Raw genomic sequence first — 27579 nt, 5'->3', positions numbered from 1 at the left:
ATCTACCGCAGTGATTTGCTCCCCGGGGCTCCAGCAGGGGGGCTTTGGAGACGATTTAAAGGACCCGGGGCTCCAGCCACTGCAGGAAGCCCTGGGCCCTTTAAATCACCAGCCTGGGGAAGTCGGGCCGGGCTGGCACAGAGTACCTGCTCTTGCCGGTATCCCATACTGGACTGGACTGACTTACTTTCACCTCTGGAAGGTCCTCACATGGATCAATAACTGGTTAAGAGCTAGGAAACAAAGGGTAGAAATAAATGGTCAGTTTTCAGGATGCAAACAGGTAACTAGTGGTGTCTGTACTGGGACCAGGACTAGTCATCATATTGATAAATGATCTGCTAAACAGCGAGGTGACAAAATTTGCAGATGATCCAAAACTACTGAGGATAGTTAAGTAGCCAGTGAGGAGCTAAAAAGAGATTTCACGAAACTGGGTGAAAGGGCAACAAAATGACAGATGAAATTCAATGCTGATAAATGCAAAGTGATGCACATTGGCAAACATAATCCCAACTCCACATATAAAACGATGGGATGTCAAATAGCTGTTGCCACTCAAGTGAGAGATCTTGGAGTCACTGTGGATAGTTCTTTGCAAACATCCACTCAATGTTCAGCGGCCGGCAAAAAGGGAACAGAATATTGGTAGTCATTAGGAAAGGGATAGAAAATAAGAGAGAAAATCTTATTGCCACTGTATAAATCCATGGTACGCCCACATCTTGAATGCTGCATTCAGATACGGTCACCCCATCTCAGAGAATATGTATTGGAATTGGAAAAGGTTCAGAAAGGGGTATGGAGTGTCTGTCATCTGAGGAGAGAATAATAAGACTGGGACTTTTCAGCTTGGAGAAAAGGTGACTAAGGGAGGATATGATAGAGGTCTGTAAAATCATGGCTTGTGTGGAGAAAGTAAATAAGTAAGTGTTACTTATTCCTTCTCATAACACAAGAACTTGGGGTCACCAAATGAAATTAATAGGCAGCACGTTTAAAACAAACAAAAGGAAGTATTTCTTCACACAACTCACAGTCAACCTGCATAACTCCTTGCCAGAGGATGTTGTGAAGGTCAAGACTATAACAGGGCTCAGAAAAAGAGCTAAATCGATTCATGGAGGACATGCTCTGAGCCAGGATGGGCAGGGAAGGTGTCCCTAGTCTCTGTTTGCTGGGAGCGGGTGACGGGATAGATCACTTGATGATTACCTGTTCTGTTCATTCTCTCTGGGGCACCTGGCTTTGGCCGCTATGGGAAGACAGGACACTGGGCGAGATGGACCCAATCTGACCCAGTCTGACTGCTCTTACATCCTTATGCTCCTTTCATACAGATGCCTGGGATTCTGCCTGACAATGTGTCCCTGAGGTCTCAGCCAAAATGCCCAGACAGGCAAACACTCTGGGCTCCTGAAGCCTCTGCCCCCCACCTGGTGCCTATGGCTCATCCCTGCCCCTTGCTGCTGCTCCTTGCTGTAGAAGGTGAAAGGAGCGGAGGCAGCACAGGAGCCTTCTGGGGATGCAGATCTGAGGCTTTGGGAGAGACACATTGTCTGAGACATCAGAGCGCTGTAAACCATGCAGCCACCCCCTCAATCAGGGGCCTGTTCCAGCCCTGAGTCTGGGTTACCGTCATCCCACCCACACAGCAGGGTGCCCACTGTTGTGTATTTGGTTGTCATGGTTTTTGTTCCCATGCAACTGAGTTAGATTATTAGGGGTTAGCCCAACCAGCTTCGGCTGACTGGGTGAGCTCTGTGTCTTTAAATAAATGGTAGTTTTGTTAGCTGTCTGCTGTCTGGCCTCAAGTGATTTCTTCTTAAACCGGCTGCCCCCAAGGATATAACAAGTGGCGACGAGGATGGGATTCTGGTGCTGCTCCAGCAACACAAGGAAGTAGAAGTCAAGGTACAGAAAGTGAAACTAAAAATCATGGCTACTCTGACCAGGCCACTGGAACCTTTTGATGAGAATATAGAGCAGTGGCCTGAGTATACTGAGTGTTTTGAGCTTTTTGTTATTGCAAATGACATTCCAGAAGAGAAGAAGGTGCCCATATTCTTAAGTGTTGTAGGAGCTAAAACTTACTCCCTGTTACGCAGCTTACTATACCCTGTTAAGCATGAGACTAAATCTTGCAGTGACATGGTGGAAATCCTGGGGTCCCATTTTTCCCCAAATCCACTGATAGTTGCTGAAAGATATCGGTTTCACAAAAGAGACCAAAAAGAAGATGAAACAGTTGTACAATTTGTAGCAATTTTAAAAAAGCTAGCAGAACACTGTGAATTTAAAGAGATGTTAAATGATGCGCTGCGTGACAGGTTAGTGTGTGGCCTCTACAGAGAAGCTATACGGAAGTGCCTACTGACAGAGGCTCAGCTTACATTACAGAAGGCTGTTGATATTGCTGTATCCCTGGAACTGGCTACAAGGGAGGCGCAATACATCGGTGCATCCCATAGGCTGCAAAAAGTGTCACAAGAACCTACCCACAAAACTGTGCAGAGTCAGGAATGTTACCGCTGTGGTAAGCCAGGTCACCAGGCATCAGAATGCTGGTGTAAGGACCTGGTGTGTCGACACTGTGGCAAAAAGGGACACATTGAGTGTGCCTGTTAACAAAAGAACAAGAGGCCTGTGGTCTGGCCGACAAAAAGAGGAACCCTGCATACCCTAGAGCAGACCCAGGATGATCAAGGTGGCACCTCATCGCAAGCGGAAGTGTCACTGCATGTTTTGTCTTTGGCAGTGGGCTCACATGAATTCGGGATAACCCCGTTATTGGATGGCAAACCTATATGCATGGAACTGGACACCGGTGCAGCTGTCTCGCTGGTCTCCGAAACTGTGTATAAAGAAAAGCTACAGCCTCTTCCGCTTAAGGCAACAAAAACTGTTCTGAAGACGTATACAGGAGAAGCTGTGGCCATGTTGGGCACTTTTGACGTTAAGGTGGAGCTAAATGGACGGGCTGCTAAATTGCCACTGTTTGTGGTAAGAGGTAACTACCCAACCTTAATGGGTAGGTCTTGGCTTGAGCAGATTCAGCTGACCTGGGCAGAAGTGCACCGGATGACTAAAGAAGAAACCAGTCTAACCCCTATACTAAGGAAACATGCTGCTGTTCTTGGAGATGATTTGGGAAGTATGAAGGGAATCACTGTGACATTGAACATTAAACCTGATAGTCCACCAAAATATCTGAAAGCCTGTACTGTGCCATATGCCATCAGGCCAAAAGTCGAAACAGACCTGAAGCGCCTGGTCACCAATGGAGTCCTAACACCAGTTACCCATAGCTCATGGGCCACTCCTATCGTTCTAATAATGAAGAAAGATGGCTCTCTCCGGATCTGCGGTGATTTTAAAGTCACTGTGAACCCAGTGTTGTGTGCAGAGCAATACCCTCTTCCCTGCATAGATGACCTCTTCGCAGGCCTGGCTCGGGGACAAAAGTTCAGTAAGATTGATCTGAGTCAAGCATATTTACAGATGCATGTCGATTACAAGTCCTAAGATCTGTTGACTATTGTGACTCATAAGGGGCTTTATCGATACTGTCGCCTACCCTTCAAAATAATGTCTGCTCCCGCCCTGTTCCAGAGGGCTATGGACCAGATCTTGTGTGGCTTGTCAGGAGTTCAGTGCTATCTGGATGATATCCTGGTCACTGGAAGGAATGAAGAGGATCACTTAAAGAATTTAGAGGCTACCCTACAAAGACTGGAAGAGTATGGCCTACGACTTTGCAAAGACAAGTGTGAATTCTTCAAGCTCTCTGTTGAATATTTGGGACACATCATTGATTCTGCAGGTCTTCATCAGGCCCCTGCAAAAGTTAAAGCTATGGTAGAGGCTGCCCCACCTTGAAATGTAAGCCAGCTGCACTCGTTTCTTGGACTACTGAACTATTATGGAATGTTCATCTCACAGTTAGCCACACTGCTAAAACCACTTCATGAGCTCCTGGGACAGAACAAGGCCTGGAAGTGGACTAAAGCCTGTGATGTTGCATTTAACAAAGCTAAGGATGCACTGCTAAATTCTGAAGTTCTAATGCACTTTGATCCATCCTTACTCCTACAATTGGCTGCGATGCCTCCCCTTATGGAATGGGAGCAGTCGTGTCACACATTATGCCTTCTGGAGAAGAGAGACCTATTGCTTTTGCTTCATACACTCTAAGCAAAGCAAAAACTTACTACTACCAAATCGAACGTGAGGCATTAGGAATTGTTTCTGGAATTCGGAAGTTTCATCAGTACCTGTTTGGGCGAAAGTTTACTCTTCTCACAGACCATCGACCTCTGAAGTCAATTTTTGGACCCTACACAGGCATTCCCCCATTAGCTGCAAGTTGTATGCAACGTTGGGCATTGTTACTTTCAGCACACACTTACAAAATTAAATATCAGAAATCCACTCTGCACGGCAATGCAGATGGCCTCTCAAGGTTGCCTTTGCCGATCAAACATCAAGATAGTGCCCAAAAGGAAATCTTCTACTTTTATCAGGTATAGAATACACCCATCACTGCTACTCAGATAAAGAAGGCAACTCGCGTTGGCCCAGTATTGTCCCAAGTTATGGACCTGGTGATGCATGGAAAATCTCGACAAACCTTTCCGTTCTCATCCGACTTTGTTACCTACATGTCCAGGAGGACGGAGTTATCGGTCCAATCCAGTTGTTTCTTGTGGGGGAGACGTGTTATTATTCCACCACCACTGAGATCACAGATGTTAGAACAGCTACATTCCAGTCACTGTGGAATAGTGCACATGAAGGAAATTGCACAAAGCTATTTTTGGTGGGCTGGATTGGACAGTGCTATTGAAGAGAAAGCAAAAGCTTGTATGTCATGTCAGGGTATGAGGAATGCACCCCAGTGGGCACCCCTACACCAATGAGACTGGCCTGAAAACCCGTGGCAACGTATTCACATTGACTTTGCTGGCCCCCTTGAAGGAAGCATGTTCTTGGTGGCAGTAAATGCCCATTCTAAATGGCCAGAAGCCTCTATAATGCAGTCCACTACTGCAGAGTACTGTCCAAAAACTCCGGGGACTCTTTAGTCGTTTTGGTCTCCCAGAAGAACTTCTGAGCGACAACGGACTGCAGTTCGTCCCTCAGGAGTTTCAAAATTTTATGAAGGCAAATGGGATACACCACATCACGTCAGCACCATATCATCCATCTACCAATGGATTAGCTGAAAGATTTGTGCAGACAATGAAACACGCTTTGAAATCAGCAAGGGGACAACACTCCATTCAAAAGCGTCTGGATACCTTCTTACTTTCCTACAGAAACACACCTCATGCTACCACCCAGGCATCCCCGGCCTTTCTAATGATGGGACGACAGCTGCTCACTTGCTTTGATCTGCTGAAACCTTCTGAACCCTGACAAATTGTGCAACATCAGCAGCAACATCAAGTCATCAAATGTGCACCCAGAGCAAAAGACCGAACCTTTAGCCTGGGACAGCCAGTTTTGGCTCGGAATTATACTTCTGGAGCTAAATGGGTCCCTGCCACGATCATCACTCAAACAGGACCTGTTTCCTACACAGTTCGGACTGCAGAGAATCTTACCTGGCGGCGACATGTAGATCAGCTGTTGCCAGATCATGCCAGTCCTCAGACACATCTGCAGTTGAGTGGTGTGACTTCACCTCTTCTGGTCAGACACTGACTCACGAATCACCTATTCCTGACTGTTCTCCTCCCTTACTGCCAGTGGCTGAGATACCCCTTTGCCCAGTATGAGCTGATACAACCTCCTCACCTGTTCGTGCTGCAGACCCTAAGCCCATGGTACTTTTGGGTGCAACAAGACCAGAAGTTACCCGTAATCTACCTAGAGACAGAAGGCCTCCTCATCGGCTGGATCTTTAGCTAGAGTGAACCCACAGTTATGGGACAAAATAATCCCCGGGGTTTAGCCTGGAATGGAGGAAGTCTACCCTCCTTCTCTAGTCTAGTATCAGAGGGGTAGCCATGTTAGTCTGGATCTGTAAAAGCAGCAAAGAATCCTGTGCCACCCTATAGACTAAAAGACGTTTTGGAGCATGAGCTTTCGTGGGTGAATACCCACTTCGTCAGATGCATGTAGTGGAAAGTTCCAGGGGCAGGTATATATATGCAGGCAAGCTAGAGATAATGAGGCAGTTCAATCAGGGTGGATGAGGCCCTGTTCTAGCAGTTGAGGTGTAAAACCAAGGGAGGAGAAACTGGTTTTTTATTTGGCAAGCCATTCACAGTCTTTGTTTAATCCTGAGCTGATGGTGTCGAATTTGCAGATGAACTGAAGATCAGCAGTTTCTCTGCTGTACCCAGCAGCCTCCTACTGCAAGACAAACCCAAGAAAGAAACCAGCAGGACTCCACTGGCCATCACATACAGTCCCCAGCTAAAACCTCTCCGATGCATCATCAGGGATCTACAACCCATCCTGGACAATGATCGCACACTTTCACAGGCCTTGGGTGGCAGGCCAGTCCTCGCTCACAGGCAACCTGCCAACCTGAAACATATTCTCACCAGTAACTGCACACTGCTCCATAGTAACTCTAGCTCAGGAACCAATCCATGCAACAAACCTCAATGCCAACTCTGCCCACATATCTACACCAGTGACACCATCACAGGACCTAACCAGATCAGCCACACCATCACCAGTTCATTCACCTGCCATCATATGCCAGCAATGCCCCTCTGCTATGTACATAGGCCAAACTGGACAGTCTCTATGGAAAAGGGTGAACGGACACAAATCAGATATTAGGAATGGCAATATACAAAAACCTGTAGGAGAGCACTTCTACCTCCCTTGCCACACTATAGCAGACCTTAAGGTGGCCATCCTGCAGCAAAAAAAACTTCAGGACCAGACTTCAAAGAGAAACTGCTGAGCTTCAGTTCATCCGCAAATTTGACAGCATCAGCTCAGGATTAAAGAAAGACTGTGAATGGCTTGCTAATTACAAAACCAGTTTCTCCTCCCTTGGTTTTGACACCTCAACTGCTAGAACAGGGCCTCATCCTCCCTGATTGAACTGCCTCATTATCTCTAGCTTGCCTGCATATATATACCTGCCCCTGGAACTTTCCACTACATGCATCTGATGAAGTGGGTATTCACCCACGAAAGCTTATGCTCCAAAACGTCTGTTAGTCTATAAGGTGCCACAGGATTCTTTGATGCCTCTAGTCTAGTGTGTGTTTTATTTAGGGGAGGTTTCCTTATTAGCGGGGGAGGAAAATGTTGTGTATTTGGTTGTCATGGCTTTTATTCCTATGGCAACTGAATTAGATTATTAGGGGATAGTCCAGCCAGCTTCAGCCTGTTAGGCGAGCTCTGTGTCTGTAAATAAATGGTAGTTTTGTTAACTGTCTGCTGTCTGGCCTCAAGTGATTTCTTCCTAAACTGTCTGCCCCCAAGGATATAACACTAACCCAGCGTGGCTTCTCCTCCTCTTCCCCAGCTTGGTGCTTCTCCCCCCCCTCCCCCAACTGCAGCTCCTGCAGGGGCCCAGGGCTTCTCCTCCCCACTCCCCTCCCCTCCCCAGCGTGGCTCCAGTCCAGTCCGGGGCTTTTCCTCCCTCACTCCAGCTCCGTTTGTCTCCCCTCCCCCGCCCCTTCTGCCACTATCTGGAGCTTCCTCTTCCCCTAACCTTCCACTGCCCCCAGCCCCAGCCTAGCTGGGCTCCCTGGGGCACCCGATGCTGCTGTGGCCGAAGTCGAGCCTGGCGGGCAGGGAGCAGCTATTCTTGAGGATGTCATGGCAGAGCCATCAGCCCGAGAGGTGCGGGGCGGCCCCAGGGAAGCGGGGCAGGCTGTGCTGCTGCTGGCCCCGCACCCCCACCGACCCCGACCCCTGAGGCTCTTTGGGGGGGGACTCATTCAGCCCCCGCAGGAGCAGGGAGGGGGAAGCAGCTGACCTAACATCCCACTGCCCCCAGAGCCCCGCCCCCAGGAGCTGCCCCACCCATTGCCTATGCCAGAGCCCCACCCCAAGGAGCTGCCCTGCCCCAGGCAGTGCCAGAGCCCCTTCCCCAGGCTCTGGGATTTGTTCTCCTGCCTCCTTCTTCCCAGTACCCCCCACTCCCAGCTGCTCCCTCCTTGTGTCTGCAAACACTGCCCCGGGCGGGTCGCTGGGGCTGACTCTGCTGGCTGAAGTAGCCTCCATCTCTGCTACCCTCGGGGGGAGAGGAGGGACGAAGAGAGGAGATGGTCCCAGGGTGTGAAAGCAAAATTAGTGGGCAGGGAAAGGAGGACTGTTTGGAAAGGTGGGTTTTTTTGGGGGGCGGGGGGAAAGCCAGAGGGAGTCAGAAGAAGTTGGGCAGCAGAGGCTCATGGAAATCGAGGGGATCCCCCTGGGTGTCCCAGTGTTGTCCAGGGATTGTACAGCACCTAGTGCAACGTGGGGTCCTGATCTCAGTCATGGTCTGTGCAGCACCTGGGAGCCCTGATGTCTATTTCCTGATCACAGGCACTGGGAATGGACAGAGGGAAAACCTCAGCACCTGAAGGGTTAATGCAGCCCTGTGTGCAACCCCTGCTGGGTGGTCCTGCTGCTCTCATGAGGGGTTGGCTTAGTAGGCCAACAACACAATCCCAGTCCCATGTGGTCTAGTGATCTGCATTCTTGGTTTTCACCCCGGTGACCTAGGGTTCAATTCCCAGTGTGGGAATAGCGCAGAGCTTTTGCTCAGAGGGGAGGAAGGGCAAGGGGGAGGGATCCTAGAAGTAGGACATTTGGACAGTGTGGGGAGGGGATCCCAGAAGTGGGGGTTGGGGGCAGAGTTCTGAGAGGAGATCAGGGATGGATCCCAACATTGTGGAAGGTGGGCAGCATGGAGAGCCCAGGCCTGGCATGGGGATGAGGAAGAGTGACTCTGTCCTTCTAAACTCAGCACTGGCAGACTAGGCAGACTTGGAAGAATTACTTATTTGTTAGTAAATGTCAATTTCTGTGTAAACACTCAACCCAATGGCAAAATATTTCCATTGATAATAATCAAAATTGACAGATGGGCAAAGTAAGAAACATGCTGCTTGAGAATTTATTCTGTTCTAATCCTATAGGGGTCCCTTCTGCCTTAGATGCCACCATGTGGGTGTTTCATTTCCCTCCCCATTTTCACACAGAGACACAATTTCCTTTGCATGGATCCATGAACAGTAAAATCTTCCAGTGTCACTTGTCTGAGCCAGGGCATTCAATTCCACTGAAACCTTCTCTCCTGCAATGGCAATGGTCAAACAGAGGGAACGTGGCCACCTTCACCCCTGGCAGTGAGATATTCCCTCTCCTCTTACTTCAGGCTGCTGCTCTTATTCCATGAATCATCAAGGATGGAATAAAAAGCTGAGTTTACTCCAGGAAGAGGAAAGAAAGGAGCCACCAAAACCTTGAAAAATCTCAGTGCCCAGAGAATACCTGCCGCTGTTATTGGAATCCCTGATGTGTTGGTAGCTTGTTTATTTACACTGAGGATTGAGTCCTACTTTGTGCACCATGTTTGAAAATGAAAATCCTAACCCACCCTTTGAAATAACGACTGCAGCAGGACATGTTTATGTCCCTCTCCCAAAGCAGACAGACCGATGGAGAAATTCCATGAGTCCAGGGTAATACTTCACTGCGGTTTTACCATTTCCACTCGCTAAACTCCCTCCCAACCTTCTGGGCTCCTAGAGCAGGGTACAGAGCCTGAGCCAAGATACGTATAATGCAACTTCACAGACCAAGCCGCATGACCCTGATTAATCTGACATGGGCCAGCCATGGTGTTTCATTGCACTGTAGATGCATGCTAATATTATGTCTACACTGTGATTAAAACACGCAGGGCACCTGTCTCAAAGCCCGGCCAGCTGACTCGGGGTTATGGGGTTTGGCTGCAAGACTATAACATTACAGTGCAGACAGATGGGCTTGAGCTCAACCTCAGAGACCCCAGGAGGGTGAGGGTTTCTGAACCCAAGCTTCAGCGTGAACATAAATATCTGCACCACAGTTTTTAGCCCCTCAGCGTTAGCTCCATGAGCCCAAGTCAGATGACCCAGGCCAGCCATGCTGCCATCTTTATCCTAGCAGAGATGGACTCTACGGGTACATCTCCATTGCAATGTCAGCCCAGATGTGGCACGCTGTGCTCAGAGTAGCACCTTGAAGCCCCATATTCACCACTCTCATATAATGATGATACGGTTTGTACAAAGTCTGCCTGGTGAGGTATCATTTCAAAAGACTTGATCTGTTGAACATTAATATTGTGTTGGTCTGTGTGTGTAGCATTGGCTGGGAAGTTATGAAGTTTGCTCTGTGTGTGTTATTGAGATATGTTATGAGGTTGGGAAATGCCCACCACCAGCCTTTCAGGTGTGACAATGGAGGAACCAGACTCGCTGCTGGCCCATGAAAGGGATCCACACTCCCAAGGACTATCCCAGGAACCGTGTGCAATGCAGACTTCTAGATAACACAGCAACACTGGGCACTGCTTGACTCACATCCTAGCAAAGGAGCTTTCTAGAAAGTTGGAAGGAACTATGAAAGAGGGGTAGAGACATCATTACTTGGCCTTTCTCCCCACAACTCAACAGCTGGAAACACACTTGGATGACAAAACTGATTCAGAAATCAGAAGAGAATAATAATAATGCATTCAAACCAAAGTCCTCAAACAGACTAGTATTGGTTTTTCAGCAGAAAATTTTCAGTTTGGGGGATTTTCTTTTCCCAGTCAGACTTTGCCAAGGGAAGCAGAGAGAAAATGTTTGAGTTGCCTCCTTCAGAACAGCTTGGCCTAGACACTAGCTCTGGTTCACTGTTGAGGCCTTGCTCAGGATGGGAGTATTTTAAGAATTTGGGCAGGTCCCAGGGTGTTTGGAGGAGATTATGAGGATGTTACCTTTTGAGAGAAAAGCTAAGAAATACAGGACTAGAAAAAAACATTTTAGAAATGTGGGATTTAGACATTTTATTTACAGCAATGGGGGGTCTGAACTTCTCAGAAGGTTTTTGTTTGTAGGAAGCAACATTGCTAGAGCTGTTATTGTCCCAAAGGGGGAGATGGTTGTCTATAAAGGAGGGGTGAAGACCAAATGCCTCCAATGAGGATGGGATTCAAACCCATGCGTGCAGAGGACAATGGATTAGCAGTTCATCACCTTAACCACTCGGTCACCTCACTTGAGTTGTCAGGAAATAGACAGGAAGAGAAATTTAAGGCCAGCAGAGATAGGGATATGATGGAGTTTTTAAATACTAAGCGTAAGCAGGGGCTGAATGAGCTCCCCACTCACATCTAGTGAGGAACTGGGGGAAAGACTTCAGAAACAGAACCTGTTTGCGTAGACACACCTACTCTGCCTAGGTATGCAGCATGATGGGGTCGCTTTCCCAAAATGACCAGTTTGGGATGGTGGTGGATTACAAATCACTTTAGGATTGAGTGGAATGAAATATTATTCTCCTTCCTGTATGAGTGAAGGGCAGCAGAACATACCTATTGCGTCCTGATGGAGGGGTAGGCACCTCAGGGCCTGAGCCAGCCCCTATGGAGGGCAGGGAGGGAGCACTACTCAGCAGCACTCTGTCTCAGCTCTTAACCAACCCCACCCTCAGCCTGAGACTCTGGCTCCCAGCCCGGTGTTGACCCCTTTACCACTGTCCACACCCCTCTCCCCAGCAAGCAACAGCCCCACTCCCAGCCCCAGTTCTCGACTGTGGCTTCCGAGGGGCCACAGCCATGGATAAGAGGGCACAGTGTGAAATGTTTGGGGACCACAGGTTTAGGGTGACATCCTCAATCACTTCTCTGCCACCACGGGCAGCCCAGAGCCCTTTGAATACCGGCAGCGGCTGAGATTTAAAGGGCTTAGAGATCCCTGTGGCTGCAGGCAGCCCAGAGCCCTTTCAATCCCGGCCACAGCTAAAGCGGATGGAGTGGGGCTGGGATTTCAAGGGCTTAGGCTCCTCTCAGCAACAGCTCTGGGCCCTTTAAATCGCTGCCCCAGCCCCACAAAGCTCTGGGTTCCCCCAGCCACCGAGCCTCAGGCCCTTTAATTTGACTCTGAGGGCTCCCAGGCACCTCTTCTGCTGGGAGCCCCTGGTTGATTTAAAATCAAGTATCACCACCCCACCCCCAACCTTCCTTTTTGACCCATAGCTGTTTTGGTGGGGCGGTGCTGGGGAAGGAGGGTTTGTTTCTGCAGGGCTGGGCGGGGTGTTTCCACCGGGCCGGGAAGTCCTGAGGTGGGGGTGGTTCCACAGGGCTGGGGGGTTTCCGCCCGTAGCTGTTTTCTTTAGACTAATTGGCCCTCGCCGCTTTACGAGTTGTGCAGGCAGGCTGACGGCATTCGCTGGGCCTTTCGCTTGTGTGGATTCGCTGATGGGTAATAAGGTTTGAGCTGCGATTGAAGGTTTTCCTACACTCGCAGCATTCGCAGGGCCTGTGTGTCGTGTCTCCTCCCCACCCCGCGGTGAATTCACTGATGCCTAATAAAGTGTGAGCTGCATTTGAAGGTTTTCCCATACTCACGGCATTTGTAGGGCCTGTCTCCTGTGTGGATTCTCTGATGCCTAATAAGGGCTGATCTGTTACTGAAGCATTTCCCACACTCACGGCATTCATAGGGCCGCTCCCCTGTGTGGATTCTCTGATGCCTAATAAGGGCTGATCTTTGAGTGAAGAGTTTTCCACACTCACGGCATTCACAGGGCCTCTCCCCTGTGTGGATTCTCTAATGTTGAGAAAGGCGTGATCTGTAAGTGAAGTTTTTCCCACACTCAGAGCATGTATTTTTTTGCTTTTCCCTGCAGATTTCCTGCTGTATTCTGGTTTCCTTAAGGCCCTTCTGAGTTCCCTGACAGGAAATAAATTTATCCATTTTCTCCCCTGGCTGGTTTCCCTGCTCTTTTTCTGGTCTGTGCTGAACCTCACAGGATCTTCCCTGCTTGTGACTGCTGGACACATTCTTTGTCATTCTTTGCGATAATGCTCTGTGTTTATCCACTTGCTCAACATTTCCCTGCTGAGAATTCTGCTCCTCTTTCTCACACGTCATTGCATCACCTGCTGTGATAGAGACAGAAACCTCAAACAGGGATGGAAAGGGGAAGGCCAAACCAAAACAAGTGCTGGAGAGAGGTCAAATAAAAATCAGGAAATCAGCTCCCCCCAACAGGAGAGAGGAGGGGATCAATTCAGCCTTCACATCCCATCCAACTTCGCAGGGGGAAGGGAGAAAGCTACTGCCCGGTGTCTGCTAGGATCTATAGGAAGCCTTGAGCTATATTTACCCTGCCGATGCGACCCCTGCTATGGACAATAATGAACTGAGAGACCTCCCAAGAGCTTTGTAGGGCATCCCAGATGTTTCCTTCAGGCACTTACAGATTCTGAGTTGGTTTAATGTTTCCTCATCTGTGCGGGGAGATCTCAGGATCTCTCTTTCCTCTGAACTCTGCAGCTCTGGGAGCCATGGCTCTTCCCCTTGTTCCAGCTGGGAGATCACATCACGTTGGAAAACCAGAAACCCTGCTCAGATGAAAGAAAACAAAGGAGTTCAGTTGATTTCATAACACTTAATCATTAATACATTCTATTAATTTATCTTCAGTGCTTAGTGTGACCTGGTGTGCCTGGGGCAGTCCTCACTGAAAATGCCAAGGTCAGAGCAGGCTGAAAAAGGGAGAGCAGATGCTCCCCAAACTGGCGGTTAATACTGAAGTTAAACTCACTGACCAGTCACAAACTGTGCTTCTGATCCCACACACCGGTTAACGAGACTCTGAAAAAAGAAATCACATGGCCCCCTTTATTGCATGACAGTTTTCTGACTCCTAATCAGCAACTAGGTTCCGTACAGTGAGAGTTATTTAAAAACTCTGCTCACTGTGATACAGCATGGCCAGAGGGCAGCAGGAGAGTGATCCTAATTGGATCCAGGAAGTGGGTGGGTGGAAGGTTAGCCACATTACCCAGTCACTATAGGTTTGGATCTCATCCAAAATACCATGCTGACAGCCAATCCTTTAGCAGTTAAACTAAATGTTTAGAAGAAAGAATGAATGAAAGAATGAAGTTAAATTCCATCCTTCCAGACTATTCTTTAGCATCTAAACTAAAGGTTTAAAAGAAAGAAAGACAGAAAGAAGTTAAATGGAAAAGCAGTCAGATACATTCCAAAATGGATATATCAGGTTCTTAGCAGTATTGGTGAGTTGCTGGCTTGAAAGTCTGTCTGGAACGCATCCACAGCTTGGATGGGTCATTCAGTCCTTTGTCCCAGGGTTCAATTTGTAGAGAAGTTGCTCCAGAGGTAGGAAGGGGATTGAAGACAAGATGGAGATGATGCAGCTGCACTTTATATTCCTTTTGCCATGTGGCTTGTACTTCCTGTGTCCCAAATACAAGCTTCACAGCACATGGCATGGAAAAGCTTTGGAGGTCTCATTACACAGGCATACCCCAGCATGTCTTGCTGACTCAATAGGTGTATCCCCTTGGTCCATGGGCTAATTGTACAGCTGATGACCCTCAATGGGCCATCAAACAGGCTAGGCAGTGTTGATGCCAATATGTCTGGGGGTGTCACCCAGAAACACTGCACAAGTCTGGAAATACAGATATACCCTACATATCTGTAACTCACAATACAAGGGTGATAGAAACATAGAAACAAAATTATCATACTTGGCAAATCATAACACTTTCATTGCCACTTTACATGGCATACCTAGCATGATTCATTGCAATTTTATCAGATTATATTATTTTATTATTAATACCAAAGGGTCTCACAATTTCATGCAGTCTCACACTTGCTAAACTAGTGAATTCCCAGGACCAGTTCCCCAGGTCCTTGAAGATGCCAAACATTGTGCTTATGAGGGATTGAAATACCCACATATCTGCTGGGAACACACACACAGACACTGTGTAAGTCTATACCCCTGTGTTCACTCTTCTAGAAAATTATGATAATTTTGTACCCAGTATGGCTTGTGAGGTTGTCATAAACAGATAGCTAAGGGTTAATGTCTCTTTCACCTGAAGCACCTGACTAGAGGACCAATCAGGAAACCGGATTTTTTCTACTTTGGGTGGAGGGAATTTTGTGTCTGAGTCTTTGTTTTCTGTCTGCCTGCTTTCTCTGAGCTTTGGAGAAGTAGTTTCTACTTTCTAGTCTTCTGTTTCTAAGTGTAAGGACAAAGAGATCAGATAGTAAGATATATGGTTTCTTTTCTTTGGTATTTGCATGAATATAAGTGCTGGAGTGCTTTGATTTGTATTCTTTTTGAATAAGGCTGTTTATTCAATATTCTTTTAAGCAATTGACCCTGTATTTCTTCACCTTAATACAGAGAGACCATTTGTATGTATTTTTCTTTCTTTTTATATAAAGCTTTCTTTTAAGACCTGTTGGAGTTTTTCTTTACTCACCAGGGAATTGGTGGGAGGAAGAAATCAGGGGGAGATCTGTGTGTGTTGAATTTGCTAGCCTGATTTTGCATTTCCTCTGGATGAAGAGGAAAGTGCTTTTTTGTTTCCAGGACTGGGAACGGAGAGGAGGAGTCACTCTGTTTGGATTCACAGAGCTTGTGTCTGTGTATCTCTCCAGGAGCACCTGGAGGGGGGAAGGGAAAAAGGATTATTTCCCTTTGTTGTGAGACTCAAGGGATTTGGGTCTTGGGGTCCCCAGGGAAGGCTTTTCAGGGGGACCAGTGTGCCCCAAAACACTCTAATTTTTTGGGTGGTGGCAGCAAGTACCAGGTCCAAGCTGGTAGCTAAGCTTGGAGGTTTTCATGCTAACCCCCATATTTTGGACGCTAAGGTCCAAATCTGGGACTAAGGTTATGATAGAGGTATCATTAGAAAACACATAACCTATTGAATATTATCCACCTGTTAAAATGTGTAGTAACACTGTATGTAAAATTGTGAGATTTTACAGTATGATATTACTGAAAAAGTTTCAGTTCTGGTGAACACCCACAGACCAGTTCCTCAGAGACAGCAAGGCAAACAGCTGGTCCAATAGCCATTCTCCTGCAGGGGGAAGGTGTGAAGACATTAAGGGCTGGTCTACAGTACGGGGGGGAATCGATCTTAGATACGCAACTTCAGCTACGTGAATAACGTAGCTGAAGTAGAATATCTAAGATCGGATTACTCACTCATCCTCACCGCGCGGGATCGATGTCCACGGCTCCCCCTGTCGAATCCGCAACTCGGTTGGGGTTGGTGGAGTTCCGGAATCGATATAAGTGCGCTCGGGGATCGATATATGGCATCTAGATGAGACGCGATATATCTATCCCCGAGCAATCGATTTTAACCCGCCGATACGGTGAGTAGTCTAGACGTAGCCTTACATTCCATCACAGGGACCTATTAAGGCTGTTGTGGAAAACAACCACAGGACTGATTTTGAATCAGCTCAGCCTGAGGCTCTTTTTTTGGTTACAAGCACGCAGGGGGCGACAGCTATTGGAATACTGTCCCCGAGCTAAAAATCACACAAGCCTTTTACAACTTAGAACCACAAACAATGACACATACGTTGCACATTAATTTCCTTATTTGGAATATATTGCAAAATATGATGCAGGTCAAAAGCAAGCTGAACAATCAGTTTTCCATATTTGGCCTTTCCTGCTATTTTTATTACACCTGGTGATATGGGAGCAAGATTCTCCATGTCTCAAGAAATGTCACTACCAACCTAGGCCATTTTCACATGCTAGGGTACAATCTAGATCAGTGAGGAGTTGTGTCATCTGTAATACTGGGTGAGATTCAGAGTTCTGCTGCTGGAGCTCCCCCGTCTGGATACTCCCAGCCAGCGTTCAAGGACGCACTCAGTGTCTGTATGATAAGTAACCCTGGACCGGCAGCTCTGATTCCAGCCGCCTGCTTGTTACACCCCAAGCACATTCTGGTTTGGGTAGAGAAGGCTCAGGGTTTGAGAGAAGGCTGGGGGTAGGAACCTTCTGTTCATTATGCTGGACCTAACCCCCAGTTTTACTTGAGTAAAGAGGAGATATTTGACATTGTATGATACTGCTCCTGTGCTCTGTTCCCAAAGTGTTCTGCAGCAGAGGAGGATCTCCGGTAGTATGTGTGTCACTAGCCTATTGGGGTGATGCTGAAACAGGACAGGGTACAGATGGCATTGTGGGGGTGGCATGAACCTTCACTCTTCATTTCCCCTTCCAAGAACAGAAGGGACAGGAATCCTGACCCAGCAAGACCATCGTCTCAAAGTTCTCCTGCATGACATCCCTGTAGAGGGATCTCTGAGTGGGGTCCAGCAGAGTCCCCTCTTCCCTGGAGAAATACACAGCCACCTCATCGAAGGTCACCGGCCCCTGAAAGAGCAAGAGTCCAACACTCAGGACCTGCTGACCCACTCACAACCCCACTAGTCACACAACAGCAGCACCAAGGAAATGGAAGCTCCGGAAGGCACATGTTAACAGAGTCCCACCCCACCTTGCTTACAGCAGCCAGGAGGCATCAGAGGGTACAAAGAGAGAACCTTTGTGTCTCCCAGCTGACAGATAGAAGCAGGGTCTTCACATTTATCACATAGTTACTAGCCAGAGCTAAATATAGGAGATGGGGCTGTCTCTGGACCCTGTTAGTGGCTCCCTAGTAGGAATCCCAGCACTATCCAAATAAAATATATGGAAGAAAGGGGAAGTCAATAGTAAAGAATAGAAGTTAGAAGGTCAGAATTATAGTGCCCATTAACAAAGGTTTAGAGAAAATAGAGCCTATCAAACTAACGAGATATCCTTATTGGATGAGACTAAAAGTTTAGTTGCCACAAATAGTATTGATGTAATATACCTAAACTTCTGTAAGGGACATGACTTGATCACCACAATATTTTTACTAAAAAAACTAAAATGATACAAAATAAACATGGCATACATTAAATAGATTAAAAACTCTGATAGTAAATGGGGAACCATGGTCGAGTGGATTTCTTTCTAGCAGGTTCCTGCAGGGATTGGTTCTTGGACCTGTGCTATTTAACATTCTTATCCATGACTTAGAAGAGAGTACAAAATCATCACTGATAAAGTTTACAGTTGCCACAAAGATTGGGGTTGGTGGTAATTAATGAAATGCCAGGAGATTCAGGCTCCATCACTGGGAGTCTGGGAAGTTGTCCCAGCCCTGGCTGGAGGGTTATTTCCTGTTCCACAAAGAGGGGAAGTTCCATTCCCAACTCCTGTGCCTTGAAATTAGGACCTATCTGACACTACACCCCCATATTCATCATAGTGGTATGATTATAATATGATTAGGACATAATTATGATCTATTTTGTACAAGATGCATCATGTGTGGTGTCACTGGAAAAGTTCTGATTTGTTGAATATGATTATCCTATTTGTGTGCACATATCATGTTCATATCTGAAGTTATGGATATTGACTCTGTATCTGTATTTCAAATGTGTTTACTCTGGGTAACACCCACAACGAGCCTTTCAGGTACAACAATGAAGAAGCCAGACAGCGCTGATGGCTCAACAAAGACAATGGACTGTGGAAGAACTTAGCCTTCCTGTGAATGTTTCCGCCAGCCTAGGAGTCATGGCTACTATGACTCAGCAGGGCCTGTGACCAGACCACATGACACTAAACTCCATTTTAGTACCTGTATTTTTCCACAAACTGGACTAGGAACTGAGTTTGGAACAAAAGGTTCCCACCATATGGAAAAGCTACATAAGATGGGGTGTGACATCATCTCTTGGCCTCATTCCCCACACAAGAGAACTCCTGGAAACGCCTGAGAAACAAAAACGGATGTGGGGGAAGTGCTGCTTCCAGGATCAAGAGATTTCTAGCTTGTGTATGGAAACTTGGGGGACTGCTTGTACCATCAGTCAGGGTGAGAAATTGCTAATTCAAATTCTATCCATCTCGTATGTTAGGCTTAGTCTGAGTTTTGGTTATTTGCTAAATAATCTGCTTTGATCTGTTTGTTATCACTTGTAATCACTTAATCTATCTTTCTGCAGTTAATCAACTTGTTTGATGCTTTATCTTAACCAGCGTATTTTGAGTGAAGTGTCTGGGGAAAATCTCAGCTTGTTGTGCACATCTGTCCCATATCGAGGGGAAGGGGAACTATATTAATGAGCTTGCATTATAGAGATCCCCGTGCACTATAAGAGGGTATAATTCTGGATTTATACTACAGCAAGTGTGCAAGGTGGGGGAGTGGGAAATTGGCTCTTGTCTTCTATCTGTCCTTGAGTGGCTTAGGTAGAGCACTCAGGTAGCTTAGTTGGCAGCATGGCGCTACCTGCTGTTGTGTTGGGTGATAACAGGCCCTGGAGAGGGTGGCAAAATCTCCAGCAAAGCAGTGTGAGAAGGGCCAGCCCAGCGTGAGGGTTAGAGGACACAGCAGTTCCCAGAAGCTCCACAAACTGCCGCCTGGGGGTGACAACCCATCATGCCCTACACTACACAAGTCTCAGCAGGTTTGTCACATGCTGTCCCCTCCCTTTCTCCACCCGAGATATTTCCTGCTTCCCACCACCTCTAGAAATTCCCACCCTCTTATGCATTTACTGCTCCTCAACCTCCAAGCAGAGCCCACCACCACCTCCCTGATAATCTCTTACCTGAGCCAGCTCCATTGCAGCCATTTCCTTGCCCCTGGGAGGACGAGATGATCTGCAGCGAAACATGGATGTTATTCTCTGGCCTGCCGGGGTGAAAAGGGCAAGGTGTGAGAATTCAGACTAGGCTTTTGTCCATTCCACAAGCCGATTCCCCCCAGCTTTTCCCCTGCTAATGCATATTCTAGGTTCTGGCACACTGTGAAGCACAGAGTGACCTTATTCCAGTACAGGCCTAGCTCCCTCCCACCAGGGTGTAACCCTCTGACACATGGGGAAACCCTCCCAGTAACAGTCTCTCTCTTACACGTATCAAGTTTGCGGACAACACCAAGATGGGAGGGGTTGTAAGTGCTTTGGAGGATTGGATTAAAATTCAAAATGATCTGGACAAACTGGAGAAATGATCTGAAGTAAATAGGATGAAATTCAGTAGAGACAAGTGCAAAGTACTCCACGTTGGAAGGAACAATCGGAGGCCAGAGAAGAGCAGAAACAAAGGAGTCACTTTGGGGGATTCTCCCTGTCATTGTCCCCAAGGCAGCTGTCTCAGGTTTACAAAGGTGTTTCATGTTCCAGCCTTTATACAGTCTCTCCTGGGAATGCCCCTTTCATGTACTGGGCCTACTTTTAGTTTTTGGTAGTTAACAATCTTGGTTTATTGTTCATCTAACCAGTATGTGTGGATTGAAGTGTGTTGGAAACTCTGTTTGGGATAACAAGCTGGTGCATGTCATTTTCCAATGATGAAATGACAGACTTCATATGAGCTTGCGTCGTTCAGTAGCGTGCTGGACAGTGCAAGATGCACATTTCTGGGGGAAAGTTGGGCACTTGAGAATTTGCTAGTTTTCTCCTGAGGTGTAAGTCATGAGTGGCTGTCTGGCAGCACTCAATACTGTGTAGATGGGAGTGAGTTACATGCTGGAGACTGTGTGTTAAGTGGCCAAGAGGGCTGTTCTCGCGGGAAAACAGTGGAAAAGCCACCCCAGGCCGGAGAACTGAGGGGACACAGCTATTTAACAGTCCAGATTGTACTCAGGGTAACGTCACAGACACTCACTATGACAGAGCCTCTTACAACACAGAGAAAGTAAATCCATGTCCCAGAAATCGAAGACTCAGACAGAGGGCAAGTGTCCCTGGCACTGCTTCTTGCTGACAGAGAGGTTCAGAGACAGTGTGAGAATCCTGGGGAAGCTGGGAACAGGAAGCATGGGCTGGCGGGGTTCGGTGGAGAAAGGGAACAGGAAGGGCAGGGATATTACTGAATCCAGGATCTCAGCAGTGCTAGATGACAGGATAGCACATAGTGCAGCCCATTGGAAAACACAATCCCAACTATACATACAAAATGATGGGGTCTAAATTAGTTGTTTCCACTCAAGAGATGGATCTTGGAGTCACTGTGGATAGTTCTCTGAAAACATCCACTCAATGTGCAGCAGCAGTGAAAAAAAGTGAACAATGTAGGAACTAATTAAGAAAGGGATAGATATGACAATATCTCATAGATCATATTTGTAAAAACAGCAAATAAATCCATGATACACCCACATCTTGAATACTGCATACAGATGTTGTCACCCCATCTCAAAAATAGATATATTGGAATTGGAAAAGATTCAGAAATGGGCAACAAAAATGATTAGGGGTATGGGACAGTTATGCCAGACCTAACCCCCAGTTTCACTTCAGCAAACAGGAGATATTTGACACTTTGCAATACGGCTCCTGTGCTCTGTTCCCAAAGTGTTCTGCAGCAGAGGAGGGTCTCCGGTAGTATGTGTGTCACTGGCCTATTGGGGTGATGCTGAAACAGGACAGGGTACAGATGGCATTGTGCGGGTGGCATGAACCTTCACTCTTCATTTCCCTTTCCAAGAACAGAAGGGACAGGAACCCTTACCCAGCAAGACCACCGTCTCATAGTTCTCCTGCATGACATCCCAGTAGAGGGCTCTCTGAGCGTGGTCCAGTAGAGCCCACTCTTCCCTGGTGAAATACACAGCCACCTCCTCAAAGGTCACCGGCCCCTGAAAGAGCAATAGTCCAACACTAAGGACTTGCTGACCCACTCACAGCCCCACTATTTGTGGCAGAGAGGAGTGAATCAAATGGAAGCTCTGGGTGGATCGTAGTCAGGAGAGTCCCACCTCGACCTTGCTCAGAGTATCCAGCAAATACCAGGGTGAGGGGATGAAGAGAGAGCCCCTTGTCTATCCCAGCAGATCCATCACCCCACTATTAGCCACTGACTGATACAGGAGATGGAACCCCCAGCAGGGTCCAGGGAGAGCTCGCTGGTAGAACGCCCAACACCCTCCTCATTGTGAGGAGAGGGATATGAAGGGAGAGGCAGCTCCAATAAGCCTGACTCATGGGTGCCCCCTTCATATCTCACAGCAGCTGCTGGTTAGTGAGGTCAGGCTCCAGCACTAGGAGTCTGGTCAGTTTGACTAGCTCCATGTAGGTGGGCTATTTTCTTTCTTCACAAATTAGGGCATTTCCACCTCCAAACCTCCTGGGTCTGTTCCTAGAATCTAGGCCACTTATTAAATAACTCCCAGCAGGTTTGCCACACCCTGGCCTACTCCTTTCCCCACGCTGTGAATTTCCTGCCCCGGTCCAACCTCCAAACCAGACACTGCAAACCTTCCCACCTCTGGTGTATTTGCTCTCCCTTTCCTCCAGTAGGAACCCACCAGCAACCCCCCGATAATCTCTACCTGGACTGACTCCACTGCAGCCATTTCTCTTCCCTGTCCCATGCCAGGCTGGGATGAGCTGGAGCAAAACATGGACGTCATTCTGCAGCCTGTCTGGGGGAGAAGGGCAGTTGTGGGCGTTTCAGAACCGGTTTTAGTTAATTTCACATCATAATTCCCCCAGGCCCTTTCCCTGCAGACAGACACCCTAGATTCTGTCATGCTGGGAAATGCTCAATCTGTTTATTACAATTTAGACCTGGCCCCTCCTGCCAGGCTAAGTCCACAGACACATTTTTAACCTCCCTTCTCCCTTCCCTCATCTCTTCTCTGAACACAAGGCTAGAAAAGAGCAGAACCAAAGGAGTCACTGTGGGGGATTCCCTCAGACACTGACCCCACGGCAGCCACACCCCAGCAGGGGGAATATGGAGTCAGAAACTGGCATTTGCTCTGTCTGACCTTGTTTTGTTCACTGGAAAGTGCTTCTGCCCAGGGATGCAGCAATACATGTGTCTGGGTGGACTAGAAGCTGGAAATCTCTCCCCCACATTCATTTCTCCCACTGCCCCTTTCAGTCTCTCCTTCTCCTGTCCTCTCTCCCTGTCCCTCTGGCTGGGACAGTCCCATTCCTGGGGGCTTTGCTCTCCCATGGCTGGATTTCCTCCTCTCAACCACTAATGGGAGGAGAAATGAGGTGGGCTTGTTTTTGCAGTCACTTTCTCGCCAGACCCTAGGACATTCCCTGAGGTCTTTCAGTTACCTGGAGACTCTGGCTCAGAATTTAGTAGTAACAGGGCCCAGGGCTGCCCTAGGGGGCTAGGACCAGCTGCAGAAAGTCATCCCCTGGGCTGGGCAGAGAAGAAGCTTTAATTAAGGTCACTTCCCAGCACAGAGCCCCACTGGGGGAGCAGCAGCTGCCAAGCCTGGTCTCCCAGATCACAATGGAGGCTGCAGTCTCTGACCCAGGAAGCTGAACCCCAATATCCTGAGCAGAGAGGGACAGCGTGTTTGAGCAGCTTCCCTCCTTTAGCTCTCTGGGGAGAGCAGCTAATGGGAGCCCCTCCTCACAGGGAGAATGGCTGATCTCATTTGACCCACTGTCCATCTGGAATCACTCCTTGTCTTTCCATACAGTGACTCTGGATTAACAATGGTCTCAATGACACCAGATTACAGAAAGAATGAGTCCAGAACGCTGTGGAAGAGACCATCGTGTGGCAGTGCTGACTCCCTTCCCACCTCCCTCACCCCCGCAGATCTAGGACAAGGACTGGGGGCACAAATTTTCCAAATGGAACCGAAAGTTTCTGCAGTTTTCAAAAGAGAAGAAAAGCAAAATCTGTGATTTCACACTAACAGTGTTTGCTACGTGGACAGAAAGTTATCCCAGTGACAGGGCACGTGACTGGGGAATGGACTTGGTGACCTGGTGACTTGGAGTCAGGACTCTGGCACAAGTTGACCAGAGAGAAGGATCATGGTTAGCAGCAGCCCCCAGACACCCCCTAGTACCCAGAGCCCAGACCCACCAGCCAGGGGCCCCAGACACCCCCCAGCCAGGATCCCATCAGATATTCCCTGGGACACAGCCCCCAGAGTCCCTGGCCAGGGACTCCAGATACCCCTCAAAGCCCCACCGGCCAGAGAACCCCCACCACACCATGATTGCCAGGTTGGGAATCCCAAAGGGTTCCCCCCACCAAGAGCCCCCAGCAGCCAGGGACCCCCTCAAGGGACCCCCCCACTGGGAACTCAGTCCCTCACTGCCTGCCTAGGAACTTCTCCACCCTCCAGAACGATCTACCCTGACATTTGCCTGGGACCCCCTCCTCTGCCCAGTGGGACCCCCTGATGCTTTACAGTGTAACCCGTCACTCTGCTTCCCTGGCATGCCCTGACCTAGTGCCAGGGATCCTCTCCCCCAGCTCTGTGCACTGGGCATGGCAACAAAACCAGGAACCAGCAGGGGAAGCACAGACAGAACCCCTGGCACAGAACCAGGCTCCCTCTAACCCTCTGTCCCGCCTCCCCAAGAGACACCCACCCCCACTGTTCTGCAGCCACCAGGCCCCCAGCGATACCCACCTCCAGGACCCATAGCCTCAGGGATGGGCACATCAGAACCACCACCCCCGAAAACCCCAAACCTCCACAACCCACCAACCTGACTAGGGTACCCCCTGCCCAGCCACCCAGAGGCCTCCCCCTACCACAATGCCCCTTCAGCTGCAACGTTCCCACACAGACACCTTCCCTGCCCCTGCAAGTGTTACCTCACAGAGTGTGAGAAGTGGCTAGAAAGTTACCACCACCTCCTGCTGGCCAGGCACACAGGCAGAGGGAGCCTGGGGAGTGCTTCTTTAACAGGAGAATGGAAGGTCTGGAGGGCAAGAAAGGTCCACTGGCTGTCACTAGCAAATAATGGCCACCATGGATCCACCCCAGAGGCGGCTGCATCTTAGCACATTGGGAAACAACCCATCATATTCAATTAGAAATAAAACAACTAGAGAGAAGTGGGGCAAATGTTTGGGGTATTTTATATCAATCTTTGAGACACGCAGAGAGAACCTGTCACAAACGACATTTGATAACATGAGAGAAAACCACCAAGATCGGAGGGGATTTGATGTTGCTATTAAATAACTAGTGGAAAAGGGGGAATGTTGGACTGGATTTTATATGACTGTCCAATACATAAACAGAATGTGATGGTCCCCCCCGGCCCCGGGGCAACCATTCACGTGAGCAGCTCAGAGCCCTTTGAGGAGCTGATTTAAGGGGGGGGGGAGGGAGCTGGAAGGCTCCCTGGACAACGGAAGGGGGCAGCAGGGGGATTGGGAAATGGGGTCTGGGCAGTTTCCATGGGGGATGTGCTCCTCCCTTCCTTGCCCTGGCAGAGAACGGGCACCTCATCCCATCCCATCCCCACTCCAGTGGGAGCCATGTTCTGGGGAATGACAAGGGCAACAATTTCCCACCTAAACAAGGGCAAATCGCTGCAGGTAAAATGGGTGGGAAAATCCACCCCCCATTGGAGAGATTTTAAATTGACATTTGAGAAGTATGGAGAGAAAAGGGAAAATCAGAGGCAATTATAGAGCTGATCATTGGGGGGGGGGGTGAGGAGAATCTCCCTGGATTTTATAGCCACGTGTGATAATGAGAGAGAAAAGGGGAAATCTTGAGAGAATGTGTGTGTGGGAGGAAGTGGCAGAAACAGGGACAGGATCCAGTTAATTCACCTCCCCCCCACCCCGGGAATGTCCTGGCTGCCCAGAGACAGTTCTAACCCCCCACCCCAGTGACCTCCCCCTCCCTGCAACTCCGGCTTCTCCTCCCCGCCCCGACACCTCCGCCCTCACACCAAAGGGGGGGGCTCCGCCAGCGCCTCCCCCTGAGCTCAATTCCTGCTCCTCCCCCCAGCCCAGATTGTGCCATTTAGCCCCCTCGGAACCCTGCCTCCAGCTGCCTGACCGCCCCCCAGCCCATCAATTTCCTGCTCAGCGCCTGCCCCCCCCCACGCTCCCTGTTACTGCCCCGCCCCGCTCCAGCCCCGCCCCCAGCGCCCGGCGGAACGTTACGGCTGGTCCGGGCAGGGGGAAGGGCAGCGGCTTCAGCGGCTGTTACTGGGCATGCGCAGTGCCCGGGAGTAGCACATTGCTATGGGGAGTGATTTAATACACCGCCCCGCACCCGCCGGGCCCCAGGCTCCGCCCCCTCGCCGGGCCTCAGGCTCTGCACCAGGCTCCGCCCCCCCTGGGCCGGGCCCGGGGTCCGCACCTCCCCTCCACACGACGGCCAGGCCCCGGCCCCCCCCATCCCAGCGGGGCGAGCGGATCCTCCTGCAGCTCCACTGGGGCCGAGGCGGCTCCAAGGTTTCTCCCAGGCTCCCTGGGGCAGAGTCACTTTCCCGCCCCCCCAGCACCTCTCACTCCCCGGGGGCTCCGGGTCACAATGTCCCACCACCCTTCCCCAGCCTGCAGCTCCGCCTTCTCCCCTCCCGCCCCCGCCAGCCACACCAAGGGGAACCCCCTGACCCCAGTCTCTGTCCCCACCTGGATCCCAGCGGGGCCGGGAGCAGATCCCGGCTGCAGCTGAGAACAGCAGCTCCGCTCCGACTCGGGCAGCTCCAGCGCTGCTGGAAGTACGTGGAGAACCAAGGAGCAGCTCCTCAGCCCGGGCTCCGCGTCACAATGTGCCAGAGCCCCGCCCCTGAGCTGAGCCAGAGCCCCGCCCCCAGGAGCTGCCGTGCCTCCGGGTTGTGTCATAGCCCCGCCCCCAGGAGCTGCCCCGCCACTGATCTGAGCAAGAGCCCCGCCCCCAGGAGCTGCCCGCACCTGGGATGTGTCAGAGCCCCGCCCCCTGGAATTTCCCAATGTTTGGTCTCTGAGCTTTGTTCTCGTGCCGCCTTCTTCCCAGCACCCCCTGCTCCCTTCCTGTGTCTGCAAACACCCCCCCTCCCCCGGGGCCGGCTGCAGTGCTCGCTGAGGCTGACTCCAGTGGCTGAAGTTGCCTCCATCTCTGCTTCACCTGGAGGGGGAGAGACAAAGAGAGGAGATGGTCCCAGGGTGTGAAACCAGAATCAGGGGGCAAGGAAAGAAGGACTGTTTGGAAACGTGGGTTTTTTTGTGTGAGGGGGTGAGCCAGAGGGATTCAGAAGAAGTTGGGCAGCAGAGGCCCAGGGAAATTGAGGGGAACTCCCTGGGTGTCTCAGTGTTGGCCAGGGATTGTACAGCACCTTGCATAATATGGGGTCTGATCTCAGTCATGGTCTGTGCAGTACCTGGGAGCCCTGATGTCTGTTTCCTGATCACAGGCTCTGGGAATGGAGAGAGGGAAACCTTAGCACCTGAAGGTTAATGCAGCCCTGTGTGCAACCCCTGCTAGGGTGATCCAACAGCAAATGTGAAAAATTGGGACGGGGGTGGGGTTAATAGGCACCTATATAAGAAAAAGACCCAAAAATCGGGACATCTAGTCATGCTAGTCCCTGCTGTTCTCATAAGGGGTCGGCTTAGAGAGAGTTTGGCTACACTTGCAGCTGGACAGCGCTGGGAGTTAAAGCTGTCTTCCTACAGCTGTTTAGGGAAAGCGCTGCAGTGTGGACACACTGACAGCTACCAGCACTCTGTCATGGCCACATTTGCAGAGCTGTTGGGAGTGGTGCATTATGGGCAGCTATCCCAGCA

At 49.4% G+C, this 27579-nt stretch overlaps 1 protein-coding gene and 1 non-coding gene across 2 annotated transcripts; both read right to left on the bottom strand.

Moving 5' to 3' along the window:
• Window positions 1-11133: 11133 nt before the first annotated feature.
• TRNAS-GCU (transfer RNA serine (anticodon GCU)) lies at window positions 11134-11215 on the bottom strand. The gene has a single exon. It is a non-coding gene; the product is annotated as a tRNA-Ser (tRNA).
• A 5949-nt stretch (window positions 11216-17164) lies between these two features.
• On the bottom strand, window positions 17165-26522 carry LOC127056425 (zinc finger protein 560-like). The gene is made up of 5 exons (XM_050964241.1): window positions 26446-26522; window positions 22406-22498; window positions 21586-21712; window positions 19680-19762; window positions 17165-17400 (listed from the first exon to the last, which is right to left on the bottom strand). Exons 2-5 carry the CDS (start codon window positions 22484-22486, stop codon window positions 17233-17235), a joined length of 459 nt encoding a protein of 152 aa, XP_050820198.1. The 5' UTR covers window positions 22487-22498; window positions 26446-26522; the 3' UTR covers window positions 17165-17232.
• Window positions 26523-27579: the final 1057 nt, after the last annotated feature.

The sequence above is a fragment of the Gopherus flavomarginatus genome, chromosome 8 (assembly GCF_025201925.1).
Source record: "Gopherus flavomarginatus isolate rGopFla2 chromosome 8, rGopFla2.mat.asm, whole genome shotgun sequence".
NCBI classification, from domain to species: domain Eukaryota; kingdom Metazoa; phylum Chordata; order Testudines; family Testudinidae; genus Gopherus; species Gopherus flavomarginatus.
The sequence above is the reverse complement of the archived record's forward strand: the minus strand, read 5'-3'. Positions and strand labels throughout refer to the sequence as shown.